Genomic DNA, 12,670 nt, shown 5'->3' on the forward strand with positions numbered 1-12,670 from the left:
TCTATAAATAAATCATACCTTGGTTACGTGTTATTTATAAGTACTTTACACAAATAAGCACTGTGAAAGCACAAGAACCTATTGGAAATACAAAAAGCTGGAAATCAGAGATTTTCTTTCTTCATGAATTGCAGCCTTTTATTTTACCCAACAGCTGCTCTGGCAAAATCTCTGAGAGCAGGAACCAGACTCCAACTTCTTCTTTGTCCTGTAAATTCCTCATCACTGGGATACACAAGCATCATCTTTCTAGCCTAAGAACCTTGATCTGCTGATTGGAATAATCCACTGCAGTATCCATTGGAAGTTTTTGGGAATCTCTTTCCCCAGAGCTGCTGCAATATCCAGGCTAGGGAGTGCAGCCTCCAACCAGTCTTTACAAGGAAGGAGATGGCACAGATGCCTCCATAAGAGCTCCAGAAGGAACAAGCACCTTCTCTTCCTGACTGACTTGCTAGCACCTCTAGCTGGTAAGAGATGAAGAATTAAAATTTTAAAGATGGCTTGGATCATCCTCCTTCTTTCATCATAAAAGACTGCTCACTGTACATTCCTACAAATGTACAAAGCAAAATTTTTCAACTGAAATGTTCTTCCAAGTCAGTTAGGGGAATGGAAATGCCTGAGAGAAAAAGGGTTAAATATCTTTATATCAACTAGTGCAAAAATTAACATTTCAATTTTCCAAATAACGAAAACCACTGTGGCACACCAAGCACCATCACAAGTTAAGGTACAAAACATCAATCTATAGTTTTTAAGAGCATCCTAACACAGACCAATGAACACAGAGGAGAGTTCAGTACCCCACAAAGCAGACACAATGATTTCAACCATTGAGAGGGAGTGTACTGTTAACTAAAGTGATATTAAAGTGACACTTCTGAGTGTTTACAGATATTTACGATGACAGTAATTTGGCATTTAGATAGATGTTACTTCTCTCTCAGGATTTCACCTTAATTTTATAATGGTGGTGGAACATCACCTGTTACAGACTTATATTGAACACTCAAGCCAGATCAAGGCTCCAGGTGTTCCCAGATTAAAGTTTGCAGAGGCAGGGCTCTGTCTAAAATGTTGAGCAGTTTGGTGTTAGCAAGACTTGCAGTATTACCCCCAAGACCAGGTGCTGACTGAAACAACAGAAACTGAGCATTTTCTTATCCATATCAGCAAGCTCATGACACCAGGATTAGCCTGGAAAGCTAAATGTGTTCTGACATGGTTTTTGAGAAAGCTGGATTTGCCTGGAATTATCATCCCTCCCATGCAAAGCAGAAGCTTTTGAGCTCAGGTATGAGCACAGACACAGTGAAAGTGGAACACAAGTTCAGACAGGCTTAAGAAGTACTTCCAGAAGACTGAATGCTGAACAGCCCTCCCCTAATTTCATCAAATTTTTCTGCTCTTGAGGCTGCAGAAGTCTTTACTGCCTTAAGGAGAGATTCATGACACTTGTCCAATACAGCCTTCAAATTCAGGTGTATTTCCTGTAATGAGAAAATAAAGAAGGAAAAAAATTCCATCAGCAAAGTTAAATCTTTATCAAGCACAAATGTCAAGTGAGTGGTCTGGTGGACTCAAATGATTTCAAGGGTATCTCATCCAAGGCTTAAGAAGCAGCACTCACAAAACACAGGGGAGGCTGTTTAGAGGATCACTGCACTGTCCACACTAGAACAGGAATGTAAGAAGATTCCTTTGTGGGGTAAGAAAACCCCTCACCTTGGCCTTTGCTGCTTTTTCTTCAGCGTCATCCTTCAGTTGCTCAATTTTGCTCTTCTTCTGTTTGATTTCCTTGTGAATGGCCATAACTTTGTCATATACAGCTTCCCTCTTCTCCTGGACTTTGCTAAAATGTCTAAAGGTGACAGAAAAAAAAGTTAGTACTGAGCCTTTTGACTCATTCCAGATTAAACTGAAGCCCACCGTAAGCAAAGCTTGCATTGCACAAGCATAAAACCAGCAGCTTCCAGAAGTAACAATAATAATAAATTTACTTTCTCGGAAATTAATGTGATTTTTAAACTAGAACAACTTAGGTACAAGTGAAACTCATTTAGCAAGAGTCCACATGGACCTTCCTACCTCAAGGGGAACAGTCAGGACACATTCTTTTATTCACCAGCAAAAACTCTTTTCTCCAACCAAGGTTAGCTCCCTTCCACCCCTCTTGCTTATCAAAGCTTCTAATTTTATCACTGGAGGGAAATACCTGACACATTAAAAACAGAAACTGGCAGCAACTTCTGCCCAAAAAGAGTATTAAATTATATGGTTTTCATTCCTAAATAAAAAAACTACTTTTCAGAGAATCATTTAAGTTGGGAAAGACCTTTGAGATCAAGCCCAACCTATGAACACCCCCTTGTCACTTGGGCCATGGCACTTAAACACCTCCAGGGGCAGTGACTCTACACCACCCTGGGCAGCCCATTCCAAGGTCTAATCACACTTTCTGTCCAGAAATTCCTTCCAGTGTCCAACCTATTTTACTGCCAAATAATCTCCTTTAGCTGGCACAGTGCACTAAGTGCCATTCTGCACACCACACAAACCTCAAGCGTGACTAAATCTTACTTGACTCTCTCAGCCATGTACAAGATGCTCCCTTCCATTACAGCCAATAATGCTCCACATTCCTTTTCCTATCTATCTGTGTACAAGAAAAGTAGTTCTAAAATTTTCTCCCTAACACTTGAGCACTAAGCTCACAGTGAAGCCAGGACCTTCCAGGGCTGCAGTTTGATGCTGCCTTCAGCATATTGGAGGAAGGAAGAGAGGCTGAGAGGCTTTGATCAAATGACACTTTTCCTTTTGTTTTAGAAGCATCATGTCAGGATAATGCTCCTCAGAGATGCGAGCCTCATTTCCCCATGGGTCTTGAACATCTCTGATAATGAGCAAAAGTGGCAAGGGAAATTATGAAAAATTCATGAAAGGCAAATGGGGCTTTGTTGAAGTCTGATAAGTTGGAAAATTATCCCAATGTGACATTCTCTTTAAGAAGATAAAAGAATCAAGAATAAGCATTATAAATTAAATTAGTGCTCCAATAAAAGAATTGCTGTCAAGTCACATTGCAATTATTGATTTGAGACCCCAACTCCCTGCCTGCAGCATTACTGGTCTTCATACAGAGCTGTCCCACACTGCTCATTTCCTCCTCACTGCTAAACTGTGTGTTTGTAGCAGACATGAACTTTGGCAGCACATAACAAAGACATAAAGCAGCACCAGGCAGAAACATCAACTCCTCCATACTCGAGCACTGTGCACTTGTGCTGCTCAATATCTTCACGGATCTTTTTCAGATGGATCTCAGCTGTAGCAAACTTCTCCTGTTTCACAGTGAATGCTCTCTTTTGGGACATTTCATCTGTCTTGGCCTTTTTCAGCTCTACCTGAGCACTCTCAAGCTGGTGCTCCAGATTTCTGGCCTAGAGTACAGAAGTATAGAAATAAATTAAATTGGGGAGGGGATGGGTGGGGGATGGGATTGTCAAGACAGCATACCCTGCAAACATGCTAAGATTACAACTAGCTGTCTGCTTTTTGAAGATCTGATTGCCAACTCCTTCTCCCAGTTCACTGGTCTTTATCTGGTTATCAGTACATCCAAATGGACAAGACACCATCCCTTAGGATGACTTGCAGAAGAGACTGTGACTCCTGCTATAGCTTTTTGCCAAGGGTAATTTGAACACATGCAATACAAACACCCAAAAAGACTCCATACCATTTTTCAATTGCTCCTAACAACTGTATTCTCCCAAAACCTAGCAGCAAATAGCAAGGGACTGCATTGTGACAAACATTTCATCAGAGAATGTCTGGCTTAGTAATATTAATAAAGTTAAAGGTGCTCAAGACTTTACTCTTCCTGAAGTAACAATTTTTTGTTCTTTGTTTCCACTCTCAAGGCAGAAGGAGCTCGATTTCACTCTTCTTTTCCCATCATTTCCTACCAACAACCCCAAGACAGTTCCAACTATTTTAGGTCAGGTTTCTATGGCAACAAAGGCTTTGACTATTCAAAGTGGTCAATAGCTAGTGCATAGTACATTAGCTAGCACCACTCAGCAAAGCAGCAGCAATGTTTTACTGACATTTTTAAGAAGGAATTTGGAAACTTCAAAATGTCATTCTTCACAGTGAAGAGGAAAGAGGGGAACATTGCTTAGACATCAAATTCTCCCTAACAGGATATAATTTGGGTAATACAAACCTCTGACGATACACTGGCCAGTCTCTCCACGTTTTCTCCCTGTATTTCCATTTTCTTTTGGTACAATTGCAATTCTACTTGGCATGATGGCAGAACCTCAAGTACATCTCTATAACCTTCATAATTTTCAATAACTTCTTGCTTTAAAGAAAGAAAGAGACTGTCAATAAACAGCTTTAGAGTGCTTTTATATAGAATTATAGCACATTGAACTTTGAACTCTCCCCTAATTGTTTAAAGGCTCTAGAAGTAATATTTAAGAGCTAGTGAAATGAGCTCTTCACTTCATAAAAAAATAATTTTAAAAAGACATTTATTTGGAAGCACAGATATAAAGGTGACACACAAGTGTTTTCAGTGTGAATTAATCAGCTTTTTCCAAGAGCTTTCAGAAAAGAAAAAAAAAGCTGTACAGCAAAGAAATTCTACACTGGTAAAACCAGAGTTATGTAAAGCTTCGTACCTAAAATTACAGCAATTAAGTTTATACCTTTGGAACAAAAAAACACCTTCAGAGGCAAAATGCAAACTACACTGATGTGTAAGCAACAACAAACCACAAAAGTGAGTGGATATTATAATAAAAAATTTAAAAAAACCTAAGAAGCTAGGCGAGAACACAGTGTTCAGCATATTAGTGAAGACAGCAATCGATTCCAGAAACAGTGAATGACAAGAGCACTATGAAGCACATGTTCTAAATCCAAGGGTATTTGGGAGCTGACAAAATACTGTCTCCTCTCAAGAGCAAACAGCCAAACAGGTATAGATTCAAGAGTTCAACACTTGGTTTTACAAGTGACTGCAATGCTGCTTTTCAAAAGGTAAAAATAGCCCATCAAAAATAAACCACCACCTCTACCACAAATCTTTGGTTTTCTCTGAGGCTGTGATTTCATTTCAGACTAACCACTATCCTGCTGGTGTTTCACCATCATTCAAGAGGCAGGTCTAGATTATGACAGTCCATGCTTTTTATAACAGAATACCTCTGTGTGTGGACAGAGGAAAACCTCACCTTAGACCTCTTCAATTTCCTAATAGTCTCTTTCATCAGCTCGTTGTAATTTTTCCATTCTTCTGGACTGTCCACAATTTTGGATTTCAGCTGCTCTTGTTCTTCTTTTAAAGCAGTCATAGACACTTTATACTCGTTCTAGTTAATGAGACAAACACTTTCAATATTAGTGATTAGATGAACAAAGAGGAATTGTGTAGCAGTTTGCCATGATCTTATATCTAGACAGGTTCTTTGGTGTGTAGTCATTCCTCATTAGGAAGTTATAAAAATAAATTCTTCTAAACAGCATTAACATCCCAAATCAAAGCAATTAACAGCCCATTTTGCTTCCCAGATTTGCTTACAGGGGTGCACAAGAACAGCAGTTAACTGATATTTTCCACAGAGAACCAGCCAGCTAATCCTGGGATGGTTTGGGTTGGAAAGGATCTCAAAGATCATCTCGTTCCCACCCTCTGCCATGGGCAGGGACACCTTCCACTAGACCTGGTTGCTCCAAGCCCCATTCAGCCTGGCATATTGCCAGCAGCTCTCTCCCTCACAACTCCTGACTCAGGGGTACTGAGGCAGTGACTGCAGCATTCCAGAGCCATGTCTATCATCCTGGGAGAAGAGCAACAAGTCTCCTGTTCCTTTCCTCCTGTCTTGCCTCATTAGCCCACTCTATGCATGCAAGGTGAAACCACAGCACCTCACAGGTCCAGATTTCTAGTGACTTAATTCCAAGTATAATCTGATCCTAGAAAAAGAGATAGCTCTCAGTTGATCTGAAATGGAAACTGCAGCCAGCACCCACACAGAGGTGTACTCACCAGTTTTTGGGTTCTCTCTGCAATATCCGCCTTCTTTTGAGAAATCACTTCTTGCAAAGCTGTCTGGAAAAAAAAAAAAAGCACCAATCTTTCAACAAGCATTTCTACAGCTGCTACCTGCCTTATCCTTCTCTCATAGATCTGTCCACAGGAGAAATCCCATTTATGGGTCCTTTGGAGAGCCATAACCAGCAGACAAAACTGCAGCCTGTAAGATTTCGAAGACAGGAAAGGAGAATATTGTCACCAAAGCCACTGGAAGCACTGGAGATGCAGCCAGCAGTGAGTAACTGGGAATAGGGATAAGAGATTGGCCATACATATTCTCATTGGCCCTGGCAGTTATTATACCCCTATAACTTTCTTTGCCAGGAGCCCTGTTCTTCAGTGAAAAATATAACTTAATATAAGGTCCCAAATAATAGTCAAGCACAAGGTTAACAATGCTAATAATAGAGACATGACTTGGCAAAACAAAAAAAATCTGACCACAGATTATTATTTTCTTTCTCCCAAAGGAGCTAAAAAAGGTTATCTATGAGACCCTGAGAGGCAAGTTTCCACTGCTGAAAAGTTAGCCCTGCAATTAACCCTACTCTTTTTGCCAGGCATTCTCTTGGGTGACCTTTCTTAGGCCTCATTTCTTGCCACGTCTCACCTCAAGTTCCAATTCTTTGAATTCAAATGGAAAACAAAGAGGAACATCCCTGTGTTCCTGTTTGGAACTGTGATGTGCATCTCCCAAGTCATTGGAGAAATGCATTTCAAAAAAAAAAAAAAAAAAAAACGAGTCAAGTATACTTTTGTATTCCCCAAGTCTGATTTAAAGCACATTTCACATTCCTTACAGTGAAACAAAGAGGGATCCAACAGCATTTTGCTAAAACGGCCATTGTTTAAAATCAGAAAAGTCCCTTTTATCTACTGAGTTAGAGGGAAGGGAATGAAATCGAGAGAAGTGAGGAACACACAGCAGCTTTTCAGAGAAATACAGAACAAGATCCTACTTGTTTCCGACGATAGTCCTGCCTTAGCAGCTGCTCCAGCTCCCGAATGTTCTCTGTGAGCTGCTTGATCTCTGCCTCATGTTCAACTGGGACCGTGCTGAGGGAAAAATAAAGATACTGGGCAATTTCTGCATCATTATAGTCCAGTCAGAGTACAGTAGATTAAAAAAATCACTGTCTCCACAGAGTTTACAGCCAGTAACTTTAGTAGTCAGAGCAAGACAGTCTCAAATGAATACATTTTATTTTCCTTTGCTTGTAAAATTTTGCAGTTGAAGCATAATCTAAAGAGCTATCTTGGCAAGAAGCAGCACAAACATAGAGGACTAAGTTTAAAGATGGTATGAAGCAAAGCATGAAACTACAACACTCCTACCAATTCTGGTGGTGACTTTCATTTATGAAATTTGCATATTACCTGCCATATAAATAGATTATATTAGTGTAGACCTATCCCAGCTAGAGAACCCCTTGTGTAGCACACACCAAGATCAGCTGTCAGAAAAAAAACCAAAAAACAAACACACATTGTTTTGAAAGCTCTTTTGGAAACCAGCCATTTCTTCATCCTATTATCCACAGGCAAAAACAAAACTTAATGGTGCAAAGACACAGGCAGTAGGGCTAAATGGCCTGAAACAGAGATCGTGGCAAACATGTCAAATAGCTAAGGAAGACAACTTTACTCATCTATTAAGTTAAAGATGAACTTCCTCCAGCTCTTTAAAGGATAAAGACGCATCACTGAAAGCTAACTGAGAGCAAAAAGTTTCAACCTAGTTCCCCACAGGATTTGCTCAACACAACCATACACTATAAAAGTATTTTTCCTCTCTGCCAGCACAGAATAAACACCCCCAGCTCCCTCAGCTGCCCCTGATCAGACTTGTGCTCCAGACCCTTCCCAGCTTCATTGCCCTTTTCTGGACACACTCAATGTCCCTCTTGCAGTGAGGGGCCCAGAACTGGATGCAGCACTCAGGGCATAGCCTCACCAGGGTCTAACACAAAGGGTCCAGCCCCTCTTCCCTAAGCCTGCAGCATTGAACCAATTTATTATGACCCAAGAATGGGGCTCTGCACTCTGACTTGTTGAGCATCACACAGCTGGCCCACTGATCCAGCCCTGAACAGGAAAGGCAAGCAGTGCTTCTCATGGTGCTTACGCCTCGCACTCACTTCAGTTTCTCCAGCTTCAGCACTGCCTCCCGATTCACAGTCTCCAGGTGTTGGACTCTCTCCATAGCTGATTTCTGCAAGTTAAATATTTAATTTTAGAGAAGTGTGGTTTCTCTCTGGGCTTCTATTAGAGCCTTGATTATTGTTATTCCACGTGAAGTGCACCATCTCTGAACTACTGAGACGTTCAGAACAGAAGCCACCCGTAACTGTTGCACTCAATTTTTCTCAAAATGATACAAGGTGTCAATCCTTCACTTACCAGGCTAAAGTATCCAAGAAGTTATTGGGAGAAAACAAAAAAACAAAACAAAATAAAAAAAACACCTTTCAGCAATATCCTAAGTAATAATCAGTACCTCCCTGGATTACCTGGCTACATTTCACATCCCAACATCTTACATCAACCTGAAGTTAAACCACAAACTTCATGTACCTCAGTTCTAGGTTAACATCAATTACACTTTTACAGATGTCTGGAATAAAACAGCACTCAATCTTACATAGCTCAGCTGTAGCCCCAGGTAGGCCTCATGCTGGAATTCCATGAAGTTCACAAAGTTGAGGATGCCACTCAAGAAGCGAACAGTCCTCTTTGTCTCTGAAACAGGAATTGCAAGAGCTCACTGAGCTGGTTTCCAAAAGCATTGCAACCGCTTTGAAAAAGTTGGGCCAAGCATAATTCAGAGGAGACAGAAATTACAAATCCAACAATCCGAATTTGTTCTTCCCCCACTTAGCTTGTAGTCTGAAAGACTTTTCTGACTATACACAAACCAGCACCAAGCTGGTTACCAACACTTAGCAATTCTGTGTAATTTAACAAATTAATAATGGCAGCTGGGAGAAAAGGCTGTTAAAACACAGCCTCCCATTTAAACAGAAGCTGGAGAGTTAAAAGTGTCAATCCTGAACTACAGCTCTGAAGAGAGCACCTCTCTGTTGCTATCAGCCTAACCGAAGGCAGCAATTTGAACTGCAGGGACTTTTTGGCTTTATTCCAAGCAAACTTTCTGAAAGATGATTACAAAAGCTTTGAATCTCTTAGACAAGCCAGATCCAGAAGTGAAAGTGCTCTTCAGAGCAGCCTTTTCCAAGCTGTCTGTGTTGTGGCAGAATCACCACAATTGGGTATTGAAAGGAGCACAGGCATCAGCATAAGAAATCCTAAAGCATTCCAGAGCTGTCAGGGTAATTTTCATCACCATCGATTATTACAGTGCTCTAAGTATGTCACAACCCTTCTCCAGACCAGCAGTTCAACAGACTGAATGCATTTAAAACTGCCCTCAGTTACTGACCTGCACCAGTCCCCATAAGGAATAAGAACTGCTCACTAGGAACCAGAACTAGACCTGTTTAAGGGTCAGAAGAGCAGCAGGAAATCAAGGACACTTCTCCACACCAGATGCCTATCTGGCTGTGCCCAAGGAGAAAAAGAGCCTGGAATACCAAACAACACCCAGCACCCCAGCAAACAAACACAAGGATTGCAAGGAGCTCGCTTACTTGGTCTTAAAACATCAGTGATTTGAAAGTCACTAATCCGGCACATCGGCAGCAAGTGCTCCCTGCAAGGAAAACAGAACACAACCTCAACTGCAGTGACCGTGGCTCAGGTTTTGTGACCATGACTCAGTTCTTGCCCTGCTACAAAACAGATCTTGTCCTCTCATCCCAGAGCATTTGCCTAACAAGCATGAGACGAGCATCTTCTACTCACATATGAATATACAAGTTGCAGAAAGGTAGAAAGCCTTCATAGATCTCTGGGTACATTATATCAACGTTGAGTGGCATCTAAAGAGTAAAAACAGAGTTGGTGCATAAGCAGAGAATACTTAAAACAAAAATTATGCAGCATTTTCCACTGCATAAAGATTAAAAACACTGAGGATGATCTTCCCATCCACGGGGAGTGCATGTTAAAGGCTGGAAAATGTCATCAGGTTAATCAACACACTATTTTAAGGGTCAACTTTGGCTGGAAATGACAAAAATACAGTAATAATTAAAGCAGCAACAGGAACTCAGTATAAACGCTGTTTTAATTTGCTCATAACCTGTGCAACACAACAGTCTCTGCATTATACAGCTACCAGCAAGATGCTCCTTCTTTAAACATCCTAAAACTGACACACTCAACTGCTTCGTTAAGAAGTCAGGAGGACAATATAGTGGTACACTGCCCCCTTTCTCTGACATTTGAAACCTCACAGCACAGCATGGCAGCTGATGCCACTGTCTGGGAAGAACAGAGTTACCTTGTGCACATAATACTCTTCCCTTTTAGTTTATTCAGAAATGCCATGAGACAAAATCATTTATTCTCAAATTCAAGGATCAGTTCTCGCCTAACAGAGACAGTAAATAAATTAACTGTTAGTTAATTTAGGTATCAGCCTCTCCTCACTTTCTTCTCAGTTAATGGAGGAGTAGAGATTATCAAATATCAAAAGCAACAGTTACATGCCCTCCAGATCAGTCTAACCTCCTCCAGCTGTGGCCAAAGGCATGAGCCCAGTATGGATTTCCAAAAGCTTCTCCAGTCCCTCCTGGACCTTACAGACATTTCTGACACCCTTAAGATCCCAAAGAACAGGTAGAGTCCAATATTTTTTTTTCCTTTCACATCCCATTACCCCGCCACAGGCAGCCCTACCATGTAGAGGCCCTCCAGTTGGATCCCACACACTTTCTCCAGGACTCTCAGGTAAATCAGGTTTAACATGTCAAGCTGCAGGAAGAGAGGACATGAATCAGTATTCCATGTGTTTAATTACTCAGGGCTCCCAGACAAGGCCATGAAAGCATCCAGCTTTTAAATCATGAACGCATGATTTCACTGAGCCACCACAACAACCAGGTTTAACTTTCCAACATTTTGTAGTTTAAGCATTACTTGCTGATAATTGAGTTTTAAGGGCAGCAGTCAGCTCGGGCAGGTACAGCCCTCACTGTGTATGCCAGGCATTGGTTTTCTTACACCGCTGCTTGCTAAGCACTTTCCAAACCAAGCAATGCCAAAAACCTAAAAAACAAAGTCACAGAAATGATAATCCTGTAGCAACGAATGCCCTTCGCTAGATTATTAAAATGAAGAGGAAAAAAAACTCTTACAAGCCAAACTGCTTTTCATTTATAGCACTATAATTTTGCTTTTAAAAAAACATTTAAACAAGAAGGGCCAGACCCCTCCCACCACAGGCTGAAACAAGAGATAACGGCACCAGGAATCACTCGGAGGCTTCAATTCCACTTTAAAGCCACTTTTTATTTTTCCGCCGACGACACTCACTAAGACCAGTAATGAAAGAGGGTGAAGCAGGGAGGGGTCTAAAAGCAGAGCTTGGTTTAAAAGCACTAAGTGAATCCGGCAAAATGTTGGAACTAGACACCGTGGTTATTTTTACCCATTTCCCACAGAATTGGGAAAGACACGCCGTGTGCTGCTGGTGTCACCACCGCGCTTCCCGGCGAGGCCCGAGCGGCGAGGAGAGCCCCGAGACTGCTCCGAGCCCACCCCGAGCCCGTTCCGCCCAACCCCGCGGTTCCTCGAGCGGGAGCAGCGAGTCCGTCCCACACGGGAGCGAGCAGGCCACGCTGCCGCCCCGCGCCCCCCTCACCCACCCTGGGGTTGCCGAACACGTCGCCCTTGACCAGGTTCCGGGCCTCGGCGCCCTCCAGGATGTGCGAGCGGAGGTAGCTGATGATGTCGTCGGGGCTGTAGCGGGGGAAGGTCATGGTCTCCATGGCGGCGATGGGGATGGGGAGACGGCGGCGGTGCAGACACAACTGCGACACCGCTGCGCGCCCGCCGCTTGAATCCGCCGCGCCCCGCCCCCGCCCCCTCATTGACCTATCAGAGGCCGCGTCGCCATCTGGGGGAGGGGCTTGGCGCGTTCCCGCCCTCTCCTGGCCCTATCGGCGGCCGCGCTGTGGCTGGTGGGCGTGGTTTGTCAGGCCCCGCCCCGCCGCGGCCGTTGGCCGTGAGGGGGAGGGCGGTGTGAGGCAGCTGCGTCCTTTCGGCTCCTTCAGGCGTGGCCGTCACGGCTTCTGGAAGAGCCATAAAATCCCTGCAAGAAGCATTAAACTCACCTAGTTTTTCCCATGACGTGAACGGGGACACCTTCCGCTATCCCAGGTTGCTCCAAGCCCTGTCCAAACTGGCCTTGGGCGTTTCCAGGGATCCAGGGGCAGCCGCAGCTTCCCTGAGCAGCCTCTGCCTCGGCACCTTTCCAGGAGAGAATTTCTCCTTAACATCCACTTTAAACCTGCCCTCTGTCAGTTTAAAGCCATTCCTCCTTGTTCTTTCATTAGCTGCCCGTGTAAGGAGTCACTCTTCTTCTTTTCCAAAAGCCTTTTAGATGAGATTTTCCCCAGAATCTTCTCCAAGCTGCGCAGCTCCAACTCAGCCTGT

At 42.9% G+C, this 12,670-nt stretch overlaps 1 protein-coding gene across 1 annotated transcript; it reads right to left on the reverse strand.

Annotated features, from left to right (window-relative positions):
- Window positions 1–632: 632 nt before the first annotated feature.
- Window positions 633–12,003, reverse strand: NUF2 (NUF2 component of NDC80 kinetochore complex). The gene is made up of 13 exons (XM_062497303.1): window positions 11,881–12,003; window positions 10,913–10,987; window positions 9,974–10,050; window positions 9,760–9,821; window positions 8,754–8,851; window positions 8,251–8,324; window positions 7,072–7,168; window positions 6,065–6,127; window positions 5,250–5,387; window positions 4,232–4,372; window positions 3,268–3,443; window positions 1,729–1,864; window positions 633–1,493 (listed from the first exon to the last, which is right to left on the reverse strand). Exons 1-13 carry the CDS (start codon window positions 12,001–12,003, stop codon window positions 1,344–1,346), a joined length of 1,410 nt encoding a protein of 469 aa, XP_062353287.1. The 3' UTR covers window positions 633–1,343.
- Between the last annotated feature and the right edge of the window lie 667 nt (window positions 12,004–12,670).

The sequence above is a fragment of the Cinclus cinclus genome, chromosome 8 (assembly GCF_963662255.1).
Source record: "Cinclus cinclus chromosome 8, bCinCin1.1, whole genome shotgun sequence".
Lineage (NCBI taxonomy): Eukaryota > Metazoa > Chordata > Aves > Passeriformes > Cinclidae > Cinclus > Cinclus cinclus.